Raw genomic sequence first — 24603 nt, 5'->3', positions numbered from 1 at the left:
GAATTTAGCTGATCCTTTGACGAAAGGATTAGCTAGAGAGAAAGTCCAGAATACAGCAAAGAGTATGGTACAGTGATGAGTTACACACAATGGTAACCCAACCTATAGACTGGAGATCCTAAGAAATAGGTTCAATGGGTAATAACAAGTTGTGTTGTAATATGTGTCAGATCATGCAATTTGAAGCATGAATATCCTGAAGCGATTTGAGGTTGAGATAATAGAAACTCTTAATGAAGTCTATACTCCATTTGGAGTGAAGTACAAAGCTACAGGAGTACTTTTGATAGACTCACCTATATGAATGTGGAAGTGAGGCCGCTTCTTATGAGTTTAGGGCAAAACTCTAGAGCATTCATTAAACCGGGATAGACGTGGATGGCCATAAACGCACGGGCTACTAGAACTACACTCTAAAAAGGTTATGGCGTGATATAGATCAGAGATAGAGTTCAAGACTACGAGTCACTCTAGTAAAATCTGAACTATACTCACTACGCAAAGGTTCAAATCGAAAGATACCTCTGTTTATGTCTGACCTTATGAAAATGCTCAGTAAAACGTTTTCAAAAATTCTAGTGGGGGATTGTTGGGCTTGGCCCAATTATAATTTATGAAATAAGCCCATGTCTTTAAGTTTTTCAAGTGAAAAGAATCTCACATTGCTTTCAAAGCACTTGATGGAGATATTTATAAAGGAGGTCCTCACATGCTTGGGGTGTGCCCCAAGGGGTACCCACTTTTGTGAAAGGGTGAGGACCTACCTCTTGGTTGACCACCGCGCGCGCCGCCGCCGCCGTCCGTCCGTCCGTCCGACCGAACCGAATCTGGCTGGGTTGGGTTGGGTCGGTGTGGTGCAAATACTATAATTTTTTATTGAAAAAATTAATAATATTTTTATTATTATTTTATTCGATTTAATTTTTTATTTAATTAATTACTACTCTGAATTAGTCTTTCTGAACGTTATTCTCTTAACGTCTATTTTCTGGACGTGGCTTTCTCAAAACTCAGTCTCACCACCTTCCCCTGTTTTCTCTCCCACTTTCTCTCCTGTAAATCAGAGCTTCAACAGCTCTTTTTTTCTATATAAATAGGTGGTGTGAGACTGCCATTGGAGACACAATTAATTTTCATTCTGTATTTCGAAACTGAGCAAATAGAGAGTGTAGACAGAAACGATTCTTGTACGGTGCAATACAAAATCGTATTTACAGAGGGCTGTTTTATCCTAGAGGCGACCGGAGTTCATACTGTTTGCTAATTTCCGGCAGTTCCGCGAACGTCTTAAAGAAAGCGACATTGTCCGCGACTCTGCCCATTTATTTTTGTTCGGTCTGTTCCTGTTTTCTGAGTTCGAGTTTCAACAGATCATAAATTTGACGTGTTAATTTATATTTATGCACTTGTTTTATTAATATGAGGTGTGTGTCAATACGTGTCTTTTGTTAATCTAATTTAAATGTGTGACCTGTTATGCAATATGTCTTGTTAATATGAGACAAGCGTGTGTCAATTTATACATGTGACATTATGCAATACATGTCTTGTTAATATGAGACAAGCCTCAAATTTGATATGAGTCAAATGTGATATGATCTGCTTTGTTCATCCAAGGTAAGCGTTAAATTTGATATGATCTATCAAGTAAGTGCATTTATTAATTTAAATAGATTGACGACTAATTACACTTTGTGACTTGTTTTGCTTACACGTATCGTACGTTAAAATTGATATGATCTATTTAATAACTCCATTTAGGGTACGTTTTGGCATTGTTTTTCTAGACTCTAAAAGCAGCTTTTCCAACTAAAATCAGTGTTTGATTAATGCAAAACTGCTTTCTTTAAAACTGGAAAATTTGAAAAATCTTATTTGAGGAAAATCTACAATTTGTAGATTTTGGAGAAAGTAGTTGTCATAACTTATAAAAAAACTCATATTAAGAAAAATTTAGGTAAGAATAGTCATAACTTTCAATATAACCTAATATTGTAGATTTTTTATTTATTGACTTTTAGAACTTTTATTATGTATTTTACCAAACAATTATCAGTCTTTTCCAATAACACTTTCCTGCACAACAGTTTCTGTTTACCACACTAATGCTGAATTGGTGCCTAGTAATTTAAATAGATTGATGATTAATTGAACGAACTTTATATGGATGAAAATAATAGACTTTTTCATGGGTGCTAGTACTTGCTCGGGCAATTTATGCGAGTATTTTGTTGAAAAAACACATTTCCACAATGATTTTGATTTGATAAAATTATTAAATCTCATTGATAAAATATTACAACATATTAAATTTAAATGATTTGATTTATTTGTTACTAATGTGTTTATTTAATTGTTGAGTATTTATTTCATAAGTATTGAAAGACATTAAGACAAAAGCTCAAAGCCCATGAAGACAAGTCAAAGGGCAAGCAAACAGATCCAAGCTTATAGATCAACTCAGACCAGCAAGAGGAAGGATCCAGAAGGCTTGCTAACTGCTTCTCAATGAAGCTGCTGAGTTGAACGGACAAAAGACAAAGGCATAAGTTGACTCAAACAACTTGGAGACAAAGCTAATCCAATTAAGGAAAAGTTCAGATGCAACAGAAAGCTGTCGAGGAGATTTTACCATAAATGGAGAGACAACCTGATGCTTACTAACCAAAAGCATCTAACCATTGATCAATGCAGAAAAGACAATGTTCTTATTGGCCGAAGACACTGAGCACTGAGGAGCGAAAGGGACAGCAGAGCCATTTCCCTTTTCGAAATTCGAAATCACTGAAGGCTCAACTGTCACTATAAATAGGCCCTTCATTTGCTTCATTTGATGCAGATCTTCACCAAGTCGAACCGTTGAGCAAATTCCCACTTGAAGTTTCTGTCCAAAAAGCAAAGCAAATCTTACACCAATTCCAATCTTTGTGTAAACGTTTAAACTAGATCTTACGAGTGTTCTTTGTTAATAGAACAAAATTATCAATTCTTAAATTGTGAGGAGACTCTGAGTTGCTGAGTAGTTAGCATTCAGAGGTAGCTTGTGCTGAGTGTAGGTAGATATAGAGGAAGGTACTCTGTAACTACTCTTGGTACTGAGTATAGGTTTATAGAGGAAGGTACTCTGTAACTCTATTGTAAGAGGTTTGTCTTCTACCTAAAAGAGCTCAGTAGTGGATTAAAGCTCGGAAGGATTCCGGGGACTAGATGTAGCCAGGAGGCCGAACTAGGATAAATCTGCTGAGTAACATTCTCTAACCCCCAACTCCTTATATGCTTGCTTTACATTGTGCCTAGTAAAAATCTTAACTGAATTAACGCTGAGCTGTGCTTATTGGTGTTGAGCTCAGGAATAGACTCCTTAGTGTATCTCCTGACTCAACGGTAGAAGCAGCCTTAGTCTTTGATAAACTAAAGCTGCCTCTGACCTCATTCAATATCAAAGTGCTAAGTATTGAAAGGAAAATCTTAAGTGATATAAGAACCAAGTCAGCCTTTAAAGGATAATTTTTTTTAAATAGTTCCTTATCCCCCCTAGGAACTAATCCTTATATCACAAGGGACCAACAAGTGGTATCAGAGCTCCAATAGCTCAAAGCAGAAGATAACAATATCTTGAGCTGATCCATATTATGGCTACAAATAGCACTCGTTTCCTTCCTAGAAATGAAACAACTTAGATATTACCTGAGAGTTTATCTATCACTAGGCCTCCACTGTTCTTCGGGTTAAACTATACCTTTTGGAAGAATAGGATGAAAAATTTCATTCAGGCAACAAACATAAGTGCATGGCTAGCAATAGTTCAAGGCCCGTTTGTTCCCTATGAAACTGTTGATAACGTAAGGGTTATCAAAGATGAGGTAAAATGGACTGAGGATGACCTCAAAAAACTGCAAAACCACGCTTCGGCTATAAACATGCTTCACTGTGCGCTAGATGCTACAGAGTACAATAAGATTTCAGGTTGTGAGTCAGCACAAGAAATTTGGAAGAAGCTCGAGGTCACCTACGAAGGAACCAGCAAGGTCAAAGAATCAAAGGTGAACCAACACATGAGGCTGTATGAGCTGTTCAAAATGAATGACGGTGAAGGCATCTCTGAGATGAACTCAAGATTTACCAATATTATAAACGAGCTCAAGAGACTTGGAAAGAACTTCTCTGAAGAGGATCAAGTCAAGAAGATAATGAGGAGCCTTCCAAAGAGTTGGCAAGCCAAAAAGACCGCTATTGAGGAAGCTCAAGACCTGACTACTTACAAGTACGATGAGCTTATTGGATCTCTACTGACTCATGAGATCTTAATGAAGATCTTCGAGGTCAAGGAAAAGTCAGAGGACAAGAAGCAAAAGTCTCTTGTCATGAAGACATACTCCACTGACAATAGCTCGTCAGATGATGAGGAAATGGCTATGTTTACCAGAAAGATGAAAAGGTTGTTCCGGAAGAACGAGAAATATGGAAAGAAGCCATACCAGAAGTATGACAAGTACTTTTAAATGAAAGTTTGTTGGGCCCGACTCGAGCTTGATCCATGAACACTTGTTGTGTCAATTTACACTTGTGACTTATTATGCAATATGTGTCTTGTTACTGAGATAAGTATGTGTCAATTTACACTTGTGATTTGTTATGCAATATGTGTCTTGTTAATCTGTGACAATGTCAAATTTGATATGCTATATTTTGTTAATCTGAGACAGACGTCAAATCTGATATGATCTATTTAGTATCCATTTAGTAATTTAAATAGATTGATGGTTAATTACATTTGTGACTTGTTATGCAATACATATCATGTATTAAATATGATATGATCTATTTAGTAAATTCATTTAGTAATTTAAATAGATTGACGATTAATTAAACAAACTTTATATGGATTAAAAAAATAGACTTTTTCATGTGTCTTGTTAATTTCCAATGAGCGTCAAAATCGATAAGAGTCAAATTGATCTATTTTGTTAATTTAAGACAAGCGTTAAATTTGATATGGTATATTTAGTAAATTCATTTAGTTATTTAAATAGATTAACGATTAATTATATTTGTGACTTGTTATACATATAATATATCATACTGTACGTTAAATTTGATATGAGCTATTTAGTAAATCAATTTAATAATTTAAATAAATAGATGATTAATTAAATAAATTGTATATGGATTAAATAAAATTGATTTTTTCGTAGGTGCAGGTACTTTCTCGGTCCGTTTATGCGAGTATTTAATCGGTCGTGTTTGGGGAAGAAAATTTATATTAGTTTAGTCTGGTTCAATCTGTCAATTTACACTTCTGACTTGTTAAGCAATACATGTCTCGTTAAACTGGGAGAATCGCCAAATCTAAGACAAACGTCAAATTTGATATGATTTATTAGTAAATCCATTTAGTAATTTAAATATTTGACTATTAATTACACTTATTAAGCATTTAATATGGTCTATTTATTAAATTCATTTCTTCATTTAAATAGATCGACGATTAATTACACTTACGACTTGCTATATACATGTTGTATGTTAAATATGATATTATCTATTTAGTAAATTCATTTAGTAATTTAAATAGATTGATGATTAATTAAACAAATTGTAAAAAACATTTTCATGAGTGCAGTGGATCGAGTTTGGCAAGAACATTTAATATTAGTTCAGTTCGGTCGAACTTGTATATTTTTAAGATGGGATTGAGATTTGTTAAAATAGAATGAGTCCAACATATTTTTTGTTAAACTGAGAGAATCGTCAAATTTGATATGATTTATTTAGTAAATCCATTTAATAATTTAAATAGATTGACGATTAATTCCACTTGTTATACATTTGATATGATCTATTTAGTAAATCCATTTAGTCATTTAAATAGATTGACGATTAATTATATTTGTGATTTGTTATGCACATATGTGTCGTACATTAAATGTGATATTATCTATTTAGTAAATTTATTTAGTAATTTAAGTAGATTGATGATTAATTAAATAAATTATATATGGATAAAAAAAACTTTTTCATGCGTGCAGGTACTCGCTCAACCCGTCTATGCGAGTACTAAGTGGACCACATTTGGCAAGAAAATTGATATTTGAGTTCGGTCCAACTTGCATATTTTAAAGATGGGATTAAGGTTTGTTAAAATAGAACGGATCCAACATGTCTTGTTAAACGGAGAGAATCATTAAATCCGACATGAGTCAAATCTGAGACAAACATCAAATTTGATATCATTTATTTAGTAAATCCATTTAATAATTTAAATAGATCGACTATTAATTACACATGTGAGTTGTTATGCATTTGATATTATCTATTTAATAATTTCATTTAGTAATTTAAATAGATTGACGATTAATTACACTTGTGTTACTCGCAAAGCAGGGGTGGCGGCTTCTCACTAGCCCATCCACACTGATAGCTCGGGTCCTAAAAGCCAGATATTTCCCTCATTGCTCTTTTCTGGAAGCGAAAATAGGTTCAAATCCCAATTTTGTGTGGCGGAGCCTGCTGGAATCACAAACTATTATACGATCTCGTGCTAGGAGGGTGGTGGGAAGTGGAGCGGATATCAACATCTGGGAGGATCCCTGGCTTCCAGATCAGAATAATCCTTTCGTCGAAAGTGAAAAATTGCTGGGAATTGACTGTGATACTGTTAACATGCTTCGCGTGCCGGGAAGATTGTGTTGGGATATGGATATGATTCATGGTTTATTCTGTGATCAGGACGTGTCTCTGATCTCTCAGATTCCGTTAAGTTTTAGACAAGTGGAAGATCCTGGTGTTGGTCTGACGAGAGCTCTGGCCGATTTAGTGTGCGTGCCTGCTATAAAGCATTAGAAGAGGACTGCTTAACCCCCCACCCCGCATGCTAAATAGCGTGGTTGGCTGGCACCGTATCTGGAAGCTAAAAATCATGCCTAAAGTCTGCAATTTCCTTTGGCAAGCTCTATCTAACTGTCTGCCTACCCGAAGCGCGCTCAGGGATCGTCATGTGCCGATCTGCTCTAATTTCCCTTTATGTTTTCGTATGGCAGAAACCACCTTTCATGCTTTAATTGAATGTCCGACTATGCAACGAGTTTGGGACCTATCGTCTACCGACATGATGGGCTTGCGATTTAATTCCTTTCAATCCTTCTGGGCGTGTATTCTGCAGAACCAGCAGCAGGAAATAATTTAACAAATAGCAGTTGTCTGCTGGGGTGTCTGGCTGAACAGGAAGAATAAAGTCTGGAACCAGGCCGTGTCTCCTGCTGCTGTTGTTTTTAACTCGGCTGCCTCGTACCTAGCGAGTTGGAAGGCGGCACAGTCGACGAGTTTGGGAGGGGCTCCTAGCCCTGCGGCGGCAATAAGTTGGCTCCCACCGCCTCATGGTGTACTGAAGATAGATGTTGATGGTGCTATCTTTGAAAATGCAGGTTTTGCGGGCTTTGGAATCACCATTCGCGACGATTCTGGTCGTTTTGTAGCAGGTAAAAATGGCCAGCTCTTCTGCCCCTTGGACCCGACCCTCGTTGAAGCACTGTCTTGCCGGGAAGCTCTAAGCTGGATCAAAGATAGTGGTTGGAAGGATACGATGAGTTGGACTCTCAACTGGTGGTTTACGCCTTGAAGCGTCATTCTATGAGTAGTTCGGTTTTAGACAACATAATAGGGGATTGTAAATCACTAATTAGTGATATAGGTAACTGTGTAGTTTACTTTGTTTGTCGGTCAGCGAATCACTGTGCTCATGTGTTTGCAAGAACGGTGGCTTCAGAGTCTGATAGGGGGTCCTGGTTTCGTCACCCACCCACTTTTGCTTGTAATATTTTTTCAGTGAACAGTTAATAAAAGTCTCTAATTCTTTAAAAAAAAAAATTACACTTGTGACTTGTTATGCATATACTTATACATGTCATATGTTAAATATGATATGATCTATTTAGTAAAACATTTTCATGGCTGTATGGGTCGAGTTTGCTAAAAAAAATTGTTATTAATTTAGTCCTGTCCAACTTACATATTGTTAAGATGGGGTTGAGATTTGTTAAAATAGAACGTGTACAATATGTCATACTATTGTTAATTATTAAATTTATATATTTATACGGATTGAAATTAATTTAAATAGAATGACTCAACATGTCCTACTAATAATAATAATTATTATTATTATTATTTATGAAAATGCTTAAATTTCATTAGGTAATAAGATTGCTAGTACATGATGACAACAGTAAGGAGTAAAACCTCACATACATATAGGTTAAGCCTAATACATGATCCACATGGATAAGAAAAAGACTACAAAAAGCAAAAAAAAAATACCATTAAAGGTACATCTAAAGTAGAAAATAGTCCAACTTTTATCATTTGAACCATTCTGAATCTTCGAATCTAAGTCCCTTCTTTTGCAATCACGTAGTCCCTTTTTTCAAAAAAAAAAGTATTAATTTTATTTTTTATTATTAAGTTATTTTTTAAGTAAGCATATTCAGATAGAATTTGCGATTTGATTTTTTAAGTACGAAGCGGTCTAAATTAATAACAGTCTAAGGAGGTGTTTGGTTGCTCCTTTTCATGCTCTTGTTTGCCTTTTCATTTCAAAATGAAGAGTTTTAGCTGTTTAATTAGGGATCTTTTGTTTGCCTTTTACACCTGGAGAGTAGCCTTTACAAGACAGGGAATCCTTGCTTTTTGGAAAAAGCAGTTTTTTCAAACGGCAAACCGTAACAGCAACCCACAAAAAGCAACAACAAACAGTAGGTAAAACAAACGTATCCTAAATTAACAACATAGTCATCTGAGTTAGGCTAGGTATTTTTAGATGAAATTTCGTTAGTTTGGATTGAGTACGATCCATGAACATATCTAATAAAACAAAATATCATATACTTTTGATTGGATTAACCTATTACAATATTTGTAGTCAACTAAAGTGGTTTATAAAACTCACCAACCCACTAAGCCTATTAGGTTTAAAGGGTTATTTAACCTACGACCTATCCAAAATTTTATCATTTAGTCTCTAAATTATTATTTGGTCATATTTGACCCTTGAAATATACGAATTGGTAACATTTTATTTAATTTGGATGGAGACTTAACAAAATCGTTATCCGCATGATATATGGTGATATTTTGACACATAAACTTGATATGTAGCACGTTTTAAAGTTTATTTGCCACATAAATTTTCTTATGTGAAAAGAATTAATTAGATTGAAAAGAAAAAAGAAAAACAAATCCCTAAAATAGAACTTATCAAGTCTAAGGGCTCGTTTGGTTCGCGAAATAGAGAATAACTATTCTCACCTTTGGTTCTATGATTGCATGGAATAGCTATTCCATGGACTTCCTATTCCTTGTTTCCATGTAATAGCTATTCTTCAATATGAAACACGAAAAACGTGAATTACATAAAAACGTTACAAACACGAGAATATGCAAAAAAAAAGTACGAAAAACATGAAAACGCAAACACACGCGAAAAAACACAAAACAGGAATAATGCGAAAAAGTGACAAAACACGAAATGTACAAAAACGTGAAAAATACGAAAAAACATGAAAACGTAAAAAATACGAAAAACAAGAACACATAAAAAATGCTAAAACACAAAAACGTGACAATACCTGAAAACGTGATAAACATGAAAATACGAAAAACGCAAACAAAACACGAAAACGTAAAAAAATACGAAAAACATGAAAAAAAACGTGAATAACACGAAAAAGTAACAAAATACGAGAAATACAAAAACGTGAAAAAAATGAAAATGCGAAAAAGGCAAAAACCGAAAAACTAAAATGTGAAAACGTGAAAAAATACAAAAAAAAATACAACAACGTGAATAACACGAAAACGTGACAAAATGCGAAAAATAAAAAAAATGTGAACAAATGTGGAAAACAAGAAAACACGAAAACATGTAAAAAAATGCAAAAAACATGAAAATATTAAAAAACGTACTAAACGTATTTTCCCCATTTTTGTGTTTTTAACGTTTTTTCAAATTTTTGTGTTTTTCGTTTTTTTCACATTTTCGTGTTTTCCCACTTTTTCATGTTTTTAATATTTTGTACGCGATTTTCGATTTTTTTCACTTTTAACAAATTTTCACGTTTTTCTGTTTTCTATATCTTGTTAGATTTTCGTGTTTCCACATATTTTTTCACATCTCTTTATGTTTTTTGTGTTTTTTTTTTTTTTGCACTTTCTTGTTTTCATGGGTTTTTCTACATGTTTTTCCTATTTTTGCGTTTTCATAGCTTTCTACATCTATACTTTTTTTTATTTTACTGTTTGCACATTTTTTTGTGTGTTTTCATGTTTTGCGTGTTTTTTTTTGTGTTAACATGTTTATATGTTTTTCACGTTTTCACCATTTTCCACTTTTATTTCGTTTTTTTTCTTTTTTTTCTTTTGTTTTTGTGTTTTTAATGTTTTTTTTTTGCGCTTTTACATTTTGTGTTTTTACTGTTTTCCACCTTTCTTTTTTCGTGTTTCTACAATTTTTCCGTTTTTTATTTTTTTATTGTTTTTTCATTTTTACTGTTTTTTTTCTATTTTTCGTGTTTTTCCATCTTTCATGTTTCCCTTTTTCTGTTTTTTTATATATTTTTTAAAATAATATATATTAAATATTTGAACAATTTATAGTAATTATTAAAAAAATTAAAAAATAAGGCATTATATTTGAAGGTAATGTTGTCTTTTGAATAAAAAATTATCTTTTCCATTCCATCTTATTCCAACAACCAAACATAGGAATAATTATTTCTAAAGAATTTCTATTCCATTCTTTGCTGTTCTATTCCTTTGTAATAGTCATTCTATTCCATTTCATTCCATTCCGCAAATCAAACGGTACTTAAGTGTCAAAATATTGTCACGTGTCAATAGGATAATATTTTTGTTAATTCTCCACTTAAATTGGGTGAAATTTCAATAATTGGGATAGATCATGAGCCAAATGTGACTGAATAATAGTTTAGAGGCCAAATGATAAAATTTTGGATAAATCGAATGTCAAATAAGAGTTTAAACCAACAAATTAAGAAAAAAGTCTAAACTTGTCTCTATCGTTTTTTAGAAAGTGTGGATTTACCTCTAACATACGAAATTGTGCAATTTTACTCATTGAGTTTCCAAAAAAGATCAATTTTACTCTTATTTAACAAAAAAAAAATTAAACATACTAATTTACTGTTATTTGAATCGTTATTTAATTGTCACATAAGATTTCAAACACCAATTATATCCAAAATATTTATTGTGTTACTAACGCATTAACAAACAATCAGCCAAAAATGTTAGTATTTTTTAACTCTATCAAATACAAGTTAATCACATAAAAAAATTTGCCTTAAATGCTACAATTTATTATAACAGTTATAAACAACCTCCCGATATACATGAAACTATTTCAGTTTATTAACTAACTTATTTGAAAGATCCAATGTAGCAGTCGAGTTATTATCATATCAGTTCATGAAATTTTATGTTAGGTATGCGGAAAAAATTGATTATACTTGGCAACGTCAAGCGTAAAATTATATTATTTCATACATTAAAGATAAATGTAGACTTCGGGTTAAGGATTGGTTTATGGTAATTGTTAAAACAATTTAGAAAATCATGATTTATTGTCAATTTTTTTTTTTATTTTTAGGGTTGTCAATCAATCAGTCCTAGAGTTTGACTCCCGAAAGGCAGTCTTGATTTTATAATCCCGGACAGTCTAAAATTTTCAGACTCTCCAAGATTATAAATCCCGCACTGTCATTCCAGAAGTGAAACTCCCAAATTAATTGATTGAATACACTAAAATTGAAAATAGTTTACAATAAATTATCATCTTAGTAAATTATTTTAACAACTACCATAAACCAATTTTTAACCCCGTAGACTTCCCAAAAACGATAACGCAAATTCGGACCTTAGTATTATATTATTTACAAATATTTTTAAGGTTAAATGAATTTAATGTCAGCCGCTAACTCCCAATATTATCCGGGGGGCATAACGAGTTGATAAGTCAATCTGCAACACGATACGTTATTTCACGTTGCACGTGTCAACACAATACGCAATAATAAGTATAATTACCACAAACTCTATTTCATATAAGAAATTTAAATCTGTTGCCAAGCTTACAACAGTATTACAATATCAAAAGCAACAAAAATAAAAACATAAAAGCCTGTTACAAATTCAGAAAATAAAAGACTTCGGTATCGAGAAAATTCTCTTTTCACTTCTCAACTCTCTCGCTCTCAAACGAAAATTTCTACAACGAGACAGGACAAATACTGGTCCCACTACTCAGATGATGCCACGTCATCCCAACTGCTGCTGATGTATAAAGACACATAAAATGGAGGAGAAAGAGGATGAGCACATCATTGTTTTAATCGTCTCTTCACTCCTTTCGTCCTCCACTTCTTAATCTTATTGATCACTAAAACCCTAATTAGATCCCGGATCAACAAAGTCGAAAAACCCGAATTGAAGGTGTGAAAAAAAAGACCTTTCTAGACAGCATAGTTTGTTGTATATCTGCACAATTCTTACATTGACTTTCTTGCATTTTTCAAGCTAAGTTGTAGCTCGAAACGGCGACGTCTGCGGCGGAGGCGGAATGAATGTAGACGAATTCGAGGCTTTTTCCGGCCGGTAAAGATTTGAGCCATGATGGGAGAGAATAAGAGTCTCCAAACTTTGTTAGACCCCATAAAGGACCATAAAGTTTAGAGATTGAGAGTTTGAGATTTGTGAGAGACTTGTAGGATTTATTGGTGACTATGGTGGAGTATCTGTAGTAGATTTTTCCCTTGGATTTCCATGAAGTTGTCATCTTTTGCTCAATGGCAATAGGACCAGATGTTGAATCTGAAAAAAACAAAAAAACACATCCCAAATTAGATATTTTTTGAATTATTCGAATTAAGAATCAATTCGGTCCTGAAGTTGGCTTCGGAAAAACGAGTCATATTATGATATACAACATAAGAACATATAAGATCGGTAGATGAAAGAGACTCGTTAGAAGATCGTTGAAAGGATCTCGATACGAGTCTCCTTCATCTGTGTATGTTTATGTGTTCTTTTTCTGCAGATCGATTTAGTCTAAAATCAAGTTTCGGAGTCAATTTAGTCCTTGAACTTGAAATCTAGAGTTAAATAGGTCCAAAATAACATGTTTATAGAATTAAGGATCAAAATGTCCCTCAAACTTTGAGGTTAGGATCAATTTAGCTAAAATTCGAAGTTTAGATAACAACTCAGTATTCAAGTTGGCAAACTTTGACAAAGTGACCCAAATTTTTTGAACTTTTGGTATTAAAAATGATTGTATCCAGGTCAATTTGTCAAAATTTGCCAATTTAAAGGTTGAGTTGATACCTAACCTTCAATTTGGGCTAAATTGATCATGACTGTCAAGTTTATAGATCATTTCGACACTTAATTCCATGTTTATATGATTGGAAGTTATTTGACATGTGTCATTTTCTTATGATGACATGTGACTTTCTAGGATTAATTTGATTCGAAAAGCTAAGTTAGAGAACGAAATTGATATCCAACGTTGATTTTGGACTAAATTGATCGTATTAGCAAACATTAGGGACCAAATTCAGTAGGTTATCCCAAAAAGTTGAAAGAAAGTAAAAGTTACCTGGAGCTGGAGTTACTTTAGGTTTTGGTGCTGGTTTCTGTTGGATAGGAGCTGGAACTGGCACAACTGCACAACAAACAAATAATTATTTTAACTGTTAAATTTTCAAAACCACGTTTTCGCCTCAACTTGCTTAAACTGTTATGGTTATAACCTTTTAGATTTAGAATTTACTGAGAGGGGTGCTTATCGTGATTTATGGATGCTAATTGATGTTTTTAAGTGTTTTTACATTAAAAAAAATTAAAGTCTCTTAGTTTTCATAGAATTTTCATCATTTTCCGGAGAGTAGTGGATGCTCAAGCACCCCCTAAAACCGCCCCTGATGGTAAACCACATTTTATGCGACACCGGAAGTTTAAACAAGTTAAGGTAGCATAAATGTCATTTTAAACAAGCTAAGGTAAGTAGAAATGTGTGTTTGCATCCAATGGCAAACACATGACTCCTCCATCGGAGGGGTCCATTTTACACTTGCCTATATTAACAAAAATATTTACACGATATAAAATTTAACTACACCTTTTTAGTCTAACTTTTTTTTTTCAATCTCATTTTACACCTTTCTAAGCCCTTTTTTTTCAACACAGATTTGGAGAGACCATCTTGCATCCCAAAACCCCCAATTTGCTAGAAATAGGGGGCCAAAACTACTACTGGTAGGGTAGGGGTGGTTGTGGAGGCCGGAGGGGTTGGAACCCTCGACCGTTTGGTCCTAGAGGCTCTGGTACCATGTCATGGAACCACTTTAACTAAAAGCTCAAGCTGATAGTTAAGCCTCAATTGTAGATCTTATATTAATTCACTGACATGCTGATACAAATCATTTTGCACTAGTTTCATGTCTGTTTCTTTTCTGTTTCCATTACCGTTTCCTATTTATATATTTTTTTAATAGAAATAACATTTACCAGTGCCTGTTTCCGTTTCCGTGCCGTGCAACGTAGCCATTAATCAATCTAAAAACAATGGTTAGACTTAGATGATGTGAATTTACCTGGAAGAAGCTGATTGTAACCTCCATGGCCACCATGTAACCTAGCTAATATCCCAAGAAGAGGAGCATTATTGTAAGTTGCAGGCTCAGTTTGCTCATAATTATCTCTTTGGTCAGCAAAATTATCATAAGCATCAGGACCACCAACAATAGCACCCATAAGAACATTAGGGTCACTTCTTTTGCTGCTGAACCAAGTTGCATAACCACCTCTGCAACTCACAAATGATGGATTCACTTTTATTGACACTATTGAAGATCCTCTGTGATGTACTTGTCTTGGATAGTTGTTTCCATATCCAACCATGTAACTTGTTGCTCTTGGATTGTCTCCTAGAATGTAATCCACCTGATAGGATAGGACGGAATGGAGCTGTTAGTTTCTGACACGATAATATGATTTACAGAAGAAAAAGGGTATGAAATGATTCATTTGACTCGAATTTGTTGCATTTATATCATATACAATTGGTGGCTCCTTGTGTCTAAAAGAGGGGCAATGCCCTGTTTCTGGTTCACGGAATAAGTAAAATAACGTTATAAGAAGTGGTATTTCACTGTAACACAATTATGACACGACGTATTGTCTCCTAGAATGTAACCCACCTAATAGGACAATATGATTTATAGAAGAAAAAGGGTAAATGATTCATTTGACTCGATTTTGTTGCATTTATATCATATACAATGGCCCACTCCTTGTGTCCAAAAGAGGGCAATGCCCTTTCTCTAATTCACGGAATAAGTAAAATAATGTTATAAGAAGTGGTATTTCACCATAACACAATTATGACACGATGTATATGGAAACAGCAACAACTGGACCAACAAACACTAATATTATTAACAAATAGATAAGCTAAGAGGAGACGTTCTACAGTACTCCGAAACCAAATTGGTACGAGATCGGAGCTGTTAATTTCTGACACAACAACATGATTTATAGAAAAAAACACTGTTGAAACGATTCATTTGACTCAATTTCGTAGATTGATGGAAAATATAGATCACTTCCCGATCGGAAGCCGATGCGACCTTGGGTCCAAAAAGAGGGGCAATGTCCCGTCTCCGATTTACGGAATAAGTAAGATAACGTTGTAAGAAGTGGTATGTCACTGTAACACAATTATGACGCGACATATATAGAAACATCAAGAATTGGACCAATAAACACTAATATTAACAAATAGATAAGCTAGGAGGAGACGTTCTACAGTTGACATAATGACATGTCATCGGTAATGCTGATGTGTCATCATCTCAATGGTCCAATTCAAAAAAATTTAGAAAAACATCAAGTAATAAAAAATCAACAACTGAACCAATAGACACTATATTATCACGTATAATACAAGACGTTCTAAAGTGGTTCCAGACCAAACTGGTCCGTGATCATGGAGTAATGACACGTCAATATCACTGTTGATGTGTCATCATCTCAACAGTCCAAAACAAACCAGTCTAGGACCGTTCAAATAATGATACATCAACAATGACACTTTGTAGTCCAAAACAAGCTAGTTTAGGACCGTTCAAATGATGACACATCAACAGTGACACTTTGTCATCATCTCAACGGTCGAAAACAAACAAGTCTAGTACCGTTGAGATGATGACACATCAACACTGACACTTTGTCATCATCTCAACCGTCCAAAACAAAATAGTCTAGGACCGTTCAAATGATGACACATCAACAGCGACACTTCATCATCATCTCAACGATCCAACACCAATTTAGTCTGGGACCACTGTAGAATTTTCGAGCTACGAAACATGGAGCTGTCCTCCATCAAATTTACCTGGGATTTAGCAAAAGAGATGAGTTGAGCTGGAACAACATTGCCAGAAGCACAATTCATGGTTCTTCTTCCAGAAGAAGCAAGATAATCAGCATAAACAGTAGTGAGAAAAGAAGCACTTGTCACAAACTGCATATTATTCCATCTCTGCCGGAAAATCAAGCCGCCGGGCGTTTTCTGAACATTTTTGCTACCCTTTCCAAGGCATGAACACATAAAGAACTCAGCTTTCTCTTGGTACCTTTCAAACACTGCTGTATATGGCCCTGCTTTGCCTTGCATCAAGAACTGCACCAAAATCAAACAATTTCTCAGTCAATCAATCAATCAGTCAATCGTATTAGACTATTGTAAATTAGGTCTTTTCTATTATAAGGGTAAGGATGTAAGCGAGGCAAGATCCCGAATAGGGACAGTGAATCTCCGTAGGATGGGGATGGGATTGTCATGACGCCCACAAGTGGGGACGGCGTGGGAATGTGGATAGTTAACCCACCCTGTAGGGACAGAGAATCCCCGATTAGAATCTACGTGGGATGAGGATGGAATTGTCATGACCCCCACAAGTGGGGACCGGGCGGGAATGTGGATATGTATCCTCACCCTGTGGGGCTCCATACCCATTCCCAATATTTGCCCCCTCGGGGATCCTTGCGGATTCCCCGACTAATTCCCGTTTAACATTTATTTTTTGTTATTCTTTTTAGAGTTACTAGGTTAGGTCAATTTTATTCTTTCTTTTCTTATTATTTATCATTATATTATGTCAAATGTCAAGAAGACGAGAAAAAATAGAATAAAAATTCTATATATATTAAAGAAACATAAATGAAATGGAGAATGACGACATGGCAGGGACAAAACTGTCCCGTTTAGGTTTCAGGAACAGAGAATCCCTTATAGGTCGAGGAGCAGGGATAAAGAATGTAATCCCTACATCCGTTTCTACCATGGATGGAGGCAAGATTAGCAAAATGTCTACAAGGGTATGGGAGGGGTCTTTCAAGTGGTGACACGTGGACATTACAGTTGATGTGTCATCTCTTGAGTAGTTCAGGATCAATAGCCTCAAACCACACTAAAATTTCTCCAAAATACTATTTTGTATGATAAAGACAAAACTAATCTCTTTTAATATCGTTAGCGACAAATTTGACCCTTGATCTATATAAAAATGATGCAAATCAAATCAAATAAATATAAAGTCCGAAACTCCAATAGGTCAAAGAGTAGGAATGGGAAACGTAATCCTCACCACACCCCGACCAGTTTACATCCCTAATTGAGCTAAAATTTCAAGTGGTGACACGTCAACATTACAGCTGATGTGTCATCTCTTGAGTAGTTCAGGATCAATGGCCTCGAACCACACTAAAATTTCTCTAAAATTATATTATTTTGTACAATAAAGATAAATTTAATCTCTTTTAATAACGTTAGAGACGAATTTGACCCTTGATCTATATAAAAATGATGAAAATCAAATCAAATTAATGTAAAGTTTGGAAACTTTAATACCTTAGCAACAAGGGTTTGAACACCAGGATACTTAACATCCCACCCAAATTCAGTCATTGCCCAGCCAGTTCCACCCATTGAGTCACCATTTTTGGCTAAGTAGCTCAAATAGTACTGATTGTTAGATGCCTGAAATAACCAGGCTGCTGCCCACAACAATTCGTCCTGCAATTTACAAAAACACCGAAAACCGTCACCAAAAAAAAATTATACTATAGACCGGGATTAGTACTAGTCCCTCCACTTATATGATGTCACATTAACAGTTGGGATGACATGGCATCATCTGAGTGAATGAGACCAGTGTAAAATTTTTCGAAAAGTGAAATGTCATTTGTAAAAAGAAGAGGAAAAAAGGAAAGGGATACGAAAACGCAAGTGAAGAAAAGTTTCCGTGCAGCATAAGATTCGGTTATTAGCTAAGAGTTTCAATTTTTTTCAAAAGATTAAAACTTTAATGCACTTACATTGTACCCACTAATGGAGCGGTAATACTTTTGAGCTACTGTAATACTGCTGTCGTATTTGCCTCTGTACTTGTCTGCAAAATCGAATAACTGAAAAGAAAAGTATAAATATATTAGAGTCGATTTATTAATTCAAAAATGATATAAATATTTGATGTTCATTCTTTTTTGTTTTAATTTTTTTCGCAAGTATTAATAGTTAATTTGAAAGAAAAATCAGCTAACATTTATAAATAATAGCGAACAACAGTTGAACCGAATATCAAAAATATTAATGTACTTTAATCTAAATAGTAAAATTATGCGTGACACACGAAAACAACACATACCCAAGTTAGGGTAAATATAAGTAAATTATACTCATGGCCATTGAACTTTATCAATTTTCACGGTATGATCATTGAACTTCAAAATATAACATAAAAGCTACTGAACTTTACACTTTGTTACACACGTGGCCATTAAATTTTAATTAACACCTCAAAATAACTGTTAATAGTCTCAAAATAAACAATTCCAAGAATTAATGATATTATAAGGAACTTTAATTCTTAAAAAATTTTGTTTTAAGGTCATTTAGATGTAGTTTGGTTAAGAGATAAAGTGAACTTTATATAGAGAAAGCTTTAAAAATGGTGATTTTGAAAAATAAAAAATATGGTTTCACATTAAGTTTCGTTCTGAACAATTTTAATTCTTAAATATTTTCATTTTAATATCGTTAAGGATCATTTTGAGAAATTAGTTAAAATTTAATAGTCACAGAGATAATAAAATGTAAAGTTTAATTATTTTTATATTATATTTTGATATTTAATGCCATACTGTAAAAATTGGTAAATTTCAGTGGTTATAGGTGTAATTTACCCGGTAAATATAATGACTCAAAATATGTTGGCCGAGGGGTAAAGATGGAATTTGAGTAAAAGTGAAGGGTAGACAGGGTATGAAGGGTACTTTTGGAAAGTAAGGAACCCACCGACAGCTTTCTCACGTGAGAGAAGATAAATAAAGAGTAACTACTACCAGTACTAGCGATTTGTTTGGATCGTGACACGTGGACGGGTTAGATCTGCGAGTACGAACAAAATCAGTACGTCCAAACAGACAATGCGCGTGATAGACGGCGAAAAGTTCATTCATGATCCAAAAAGTGCGCCGAAAGATTTTATTCTTAGCCAACGACATCGTTTTAAAATAACCTTTTTCTTTTTAAATTAATACTACTAATTAACATGTAAATTAATTATTTGTTTAATTTTAAACAATTTCCAAAAAAAAAGTTTATTTTAATATGCTATGCAGTTAGGCATAATGACTAATTAACAAATAAAAAGTAAATAACATCTTCTTTCAAAAAAAAAAACATCTGAATTTTTATAATATTATTTATTCAAATAATAATTTTTATTAATTTATTGAAAAGAAATTAAGAAGATATTGAGTATAATAATAAAAAATTTATTAGACGCACTCGGCTCTCTATATCGAATGGAGGATCTTCTATAAATATTTTTGACACATATAACATATACACATACATATTATAAGAGGTCATAATATTTTAATTATTAATTAGAATCATAATATGCGTGTTCAACTGTAAATTGTGGGTTCTACAAATGACATAGAAGACTAGATGTTTAATATAAAAACTCATAAATAACACTAAAAAAATATTATAATATCCTAAAATATTATTTATATGAATATTTCTTAGGGAAATAGCCATTTATGAAAACAAAAAAAAAATATTATAATTATCTTTTTAATCAAAATCCTAAGATATTTTTTTTTCCGAAGGACGTGCTAATTTGCGCCATAAATGTAAGGGCCTTGAATGAGGAACAAGTTGCAACGACCACTGACAGAAAAGCGAGGTAACGTAACTACCAAAATTTAATTGTTCTTCTAGGGATTTGCTAACATGCGCATCTAATAACACATGCTAACATGCGCATCTACATGCTAAATTGCGCTACCCTACATTGTTTAAGTTTTGTAATTTTCATTTTTAGTTTTTTTAAGTATCAATATTTATATATAAATATATTTTTTTTTATTGAATATTTATATATAAATATATAGATAACATAATACGATAATATTTATTTTATTTCTACCTGATACGCGTGAGATAGGAGCTCATTAGCGTAGGACGGGTTGTAACGGCGGAAAACAATTGAGGCAGCAGCCATTGCTGCGGCGGTTTCACCGGCAAGGTCTGACCCGGGATTGCTCGGGTCGACCTTGTAAGCGCGGCGGTCAGTGGTCATATCCTCCGGTCTTTGCCAGCAATAGTGATCAGTGTTGCCATCTCCCACCTAAGTCACAATCAAACAGAACAAGACATTAAAGTTTTGATTTTTAAACACAACAAGACATTAAAGTTTTTATTTTTATTCATTATTTAATTTAATCCCAATGATTTTGTCTGTTAATAACTGAAAATTAATTAAATAATCTACTTGAAAATGACAATTGAAAAGGCACTTAAATTATAAAAAAATCTTAATCAAATTTAACAACTTTTTGACCATAGGAATCATGGGTTGAGCTTCAAATTAAGTAGAATTAAGCATAATTCAAGATCTAAGCTTTTTTTACTCTCTTTTTTCCGTTTTGGGAAAATTTGAACCATATTGCACGGAAACGCTTCGTCACTAGTGTTTTCGCGTTTCATATTCGTATTTGTTTCTGTTATTATTTCATAGCTATGTTTTTTCAGAAACAACACTATCCAGTATCGGTTTCAGTTTTCGTGCAACATAAATTACGATCTTAAGCAAATTTCACAACTTTTTCCCTTTGACAATAACGGGTTTAGCTTCAACTTAAGTACAATTAACCACAATTCAACATTTCAGCTTTTTTACCCTTTTCTCCCTATTTTGGGTAAAACATGAAGAAACTTAAGGAGTATTTAGTAGCTCCAGTTTGTCTTTTCCTTTCAAAATGGAGAGTTCTAGATATTTGGTTAGTGACCTGTTGTTTGCCTTTTACGTCTGAAAAACAGTCTTTTACAAAAGCAGAGAATCTCTGTTTTTTGGAAAATCAGTTTTTTACACCGCAAACAGAAACAGCGGTAAAACAAACGGGCTCTTAATCAAATTTCACATCTTTTTACCTTTAAAAATAATGGGTTTAGCTTCAAATTAACTACAATTAACCACAATTCAACATCTCTGCTTTTTTACCCTATTTTGAAGAATCTTAATCAAATTTCACACCTTTTTACCCATAAGAACAAAGGGTACACCTCCAAATCAAGTAAAATTACCCACAACTAAAGATCTAATCTTTCTTACTTTTCTTTTCCCCCTAATTCATGTAAAAAACAAGGGAATTTGTTGATTTTGAGAAGAAGAATAAATTCTTGAGTACACTATAATACACTAGAAAGAATCAAAAAAAGGCCAAAAAAAAGGGTGAAAGGTACCTCTCCATAAAGAACATTAGGTTCAGGATGAGCTTTGATTAAGTAATCAGTTCCCCATTTAACAGCATCCAAAGCATGACTAAGTTCACCTGTTGCAGCCATTTGTTTACCATATTCAATAATGCTCCATGACATCATTGTTATTGTGAATGCCATTGGTAGTCCAAATTTCACATTGTCCCCTGCATCATAGTACCCTCCAACTAGATCCACCTGCACACAATTTCAGTCAATTTCAACTGATTTCAATTAGTCTCACCAAAAAAATGTTGAAATTTGGGCCTAAATTGACCCCAAAATGGCACCTAATGCACTAGATGACAATGAGTAGATCAATTTCAAGCACTTTCAGTCAATTTCAACCAGTTTCACTTAGTTTCACACAAAAAATGATGAAACTTGGGCCTAAATTGGCACCTAATGCACTAGATGACCATGACTAGATCAATTTCAAACAATTTCAGTTAGTTTCCCACTAAAAAGGTGAACTTTAGCCTAAATTGGCCTCAAAATGTTACCTAATGCACTAGATGACCATTTCTAGATCAATTTCAACCAATTTCAGTTAGTTTTACACTAAAAAAAACTGAAACTTGGGCCTAAATTGGCCCCAAAAAGTTACCTAATGCGCTAGATGACCACGACTAGCTCAATTTCAGACAATTTCAACCAATTTCGATTAATTTTCCACGAAAAAGGTTGAAACTTGAGCCTAAATTGGCACTAAAATGTCACCTTATGCACTAGATGATAATTACTAGATCAATTTCAAACAATTTCAACCGATTTCAATTAGTTTCGTTAAAAAAAATGAAACGCGGGCCTAAATTAGCCTCAAATTGCACCAAATGCACTAGATATCCATGACTACATATCAAAGACATCTAGTGAGTGAATTTTGCGGTGCGGCTTAAATATTTGTGAGTGATCCAACATTGAACTAAAAGACACTGATATCAAAATAACTAAAACTCAAAACCCATTAAGATGTAAATGGTACAATAGTTTTATAGCTAGATACCCGTCTCACACTAAAAAAAATTGAAACTCGGGTCTAATTCCGTCCCCAAAAGGCACCTAAAGGCGATACCCGTCTCACATTAAACTTCGCCCACTAGATGTCTAGCTCCAGACATCCAGTGCACGAAGTTTAATGCGAGACAGGCACCCTTTAAGTACCTTCTGAGGGCAGAATTAGGTCCGCGACATAACATTGAACTAAACGACTCTGATACCGAAGTAACTAAAAATCAAAACTAAACCCATTTGTATATTTACAAATGGCACAATGGGTTTACAACTTTATAGCTACCAAACAGTCCAAATACCAGCGCGAGACTCAACATTGAACGAAACTACATAAACCGCATAAACCCAAATTAGATTACAAACTTACCCCACTAGTTTTCCCATCATTAAGACCAGAATTAGATCTCCAAGACACTCTTTGATTATGAGGAAGATAACCAGATCTTTGAGCTTCAAAGAAGAGAATGCTCTTACTAAGAGCTTGACCATAGTCATGACCAGCAAAAACACATGGAAAACACAGTAGCAGCAGACACAGAACCAGAGGAGCCATTGAAATGAGCTTAGAAGAAAGTTTCATTTTTTACAATACCCAATTGAAAACAGAGAAATGGGGTATTAAAAATGGCAATGTTGGTATGATTTATCAGCTGAACTTCTGATAAATCAAAGGGAGTGAAAGTGAGTGAAAGTGTATGAAAGGGGGAGAAAGTGGGGAAGAAATGGAGGAGGTGAAGGATGTATATATTGAGAAGGAGAGGAAAGTAGGAGGAGGTGTGAAATTGGGCAGAGATCAATTAATTATAATTATTTTAAAATAATTAATTGATTTTTTTTTTTTTTTTTTTTGATTTCTGATTGAGGAAAGATGGAAAAACAGTTGAGAAAAAGAACAGAGTCATGTGGGTGTCCTTTGTCACTTCCCTGGAAGGTCGGTGTGGATTTAATGTAGTTATGTACCGATTCATTTTTTGGATTAATCTCTTGGATGGGATAAAAAATTATCCCATTAACGTTTTAAGCGAAGTGCAGATTAGACATTCTAACCAGTTTGTTGATAAACTAAACCTATTACTTATAAATACAATTTTTTTTTAAATTATCTAAAATATTTTAATGTATTATTAATGCGCTAAATATTTTTTGTTAGTAACTAAACATTTAACCTTAATGTTTCAAGCGAAGTGCAGATTTAGTCCTAACGTATAAAATTATGCAATTTTAACACTAACGTTTCCAAGCAAAATTAATTTTAACCATACGTTACCGAAAATTTGAAAATACTTGTTTGACTGTTATTTCGGCGCATTGGACATTCTAATCCAGTTTGTCGATAAATTAAAGCAGTTTCATACATTTTTTGTAACTATATTAATGACACAGTAAAATATTATAGACAGTTTCAAAAAAATTGTGATTAATGGATATGTAGCAGGTTTAGTTTTTTGAAACTGTCTAAAATATTTTACTATGTCAGTAATATAGTTACAAAAAAAAATATATAAAACTGTTTTAATTTATCGACAAACTGGATTAGAAGGTCCAATGCGCCGAAGTAACAGTCAAACAAGTATTTTCAAATTTTCGGTAACGTTATTTAGCCACATCTGACCTTCTAAACTAGTTTGTCGAAAAATTGAAGCAGTTCCATACATTGTTTTTAATAACTATATTAACAACAC

General features: G+C 33.8%; 1 protein-coding gene across 1 annotated transcript; it reads right to left on the bottom strand.

Moving 5' to 3' along the window:
• Positions 1 to 12086: 12086 nt before the first annotated feature.
• Positions 12087 to 23653, bottom strand: LOC136211079 (endoglucanase 6). Its single transcript, XM_066002599.1, has 9 exons — positions 23289 to 23653; positions 21893 to 22105; positions 20577 to 20777; positions 18454 to 18543; positions 17987 to 18151; positions 16469 to 16756; positions 14667 to 15015; positions 13670 to 13735; positions 12087 to 12882 (listed from the first exon to the last, which is right to left on the bottom strand). The coding sequence occupies exons 1-9, from the start codon at positions 23499 to 23501 to the stop codon at positions 12584 to 12586; spliced, it is 1884 nt and encodes a 627-aa protein (XP_065858671.1). The 5' UTR covers positions 23502 to 23653; the 3' UTR covers positions 12087 to 12583.
• Positions 23654 to 24603: the final 950 nt, after the last annotated feature.

Source organism: Euphorbia lathyris, chromosome 1 (assembly GCF_963576675.1).
Source record: "Euphorbia lathyris chromosome 1, ddEupLath1.1, whole genome shotgun sequence".
NCBI lineage: Eukaryota > Viridiplantae > Streptophyta > Magnoliopsida > Malpighiales > Euphorbiaceae > Euphorbia > Euphorbia lathyris.
Note: the sequence above shows the minus strand (reverse complement) of the source record. Positions and strands in the feature narration are given on the sequence as shown.

What these genes read in the sequence shown, in the direction of transcription:
- LOC136211079 (XM_066002599.1), bottom strand. Translation starts at nt 23,501, where the DNA reads ATGAAACTTTCTTCTAAGCTCATTTCAATGGCTCCTCTGGTTCTGTGT. An exon ending in GCTCCATTAGTGGGTACAAT is followed by an intron (nt 18,152 to 18,453) that starts GTAAGTGCATTA and finishes TGTAAATTGCAG; the next exon opens with GACGAATTGTTGTGGGCAGC. An exon ending in TTCAAACCCTTGTTGCTAAG is followed by an intron (nt 16,757 to 17,986) that starts GTATTAAAGTTT and finishes ATTTTGGTGCAG; the next exon opens with TTCTTGATGCAAGGCAAAGC.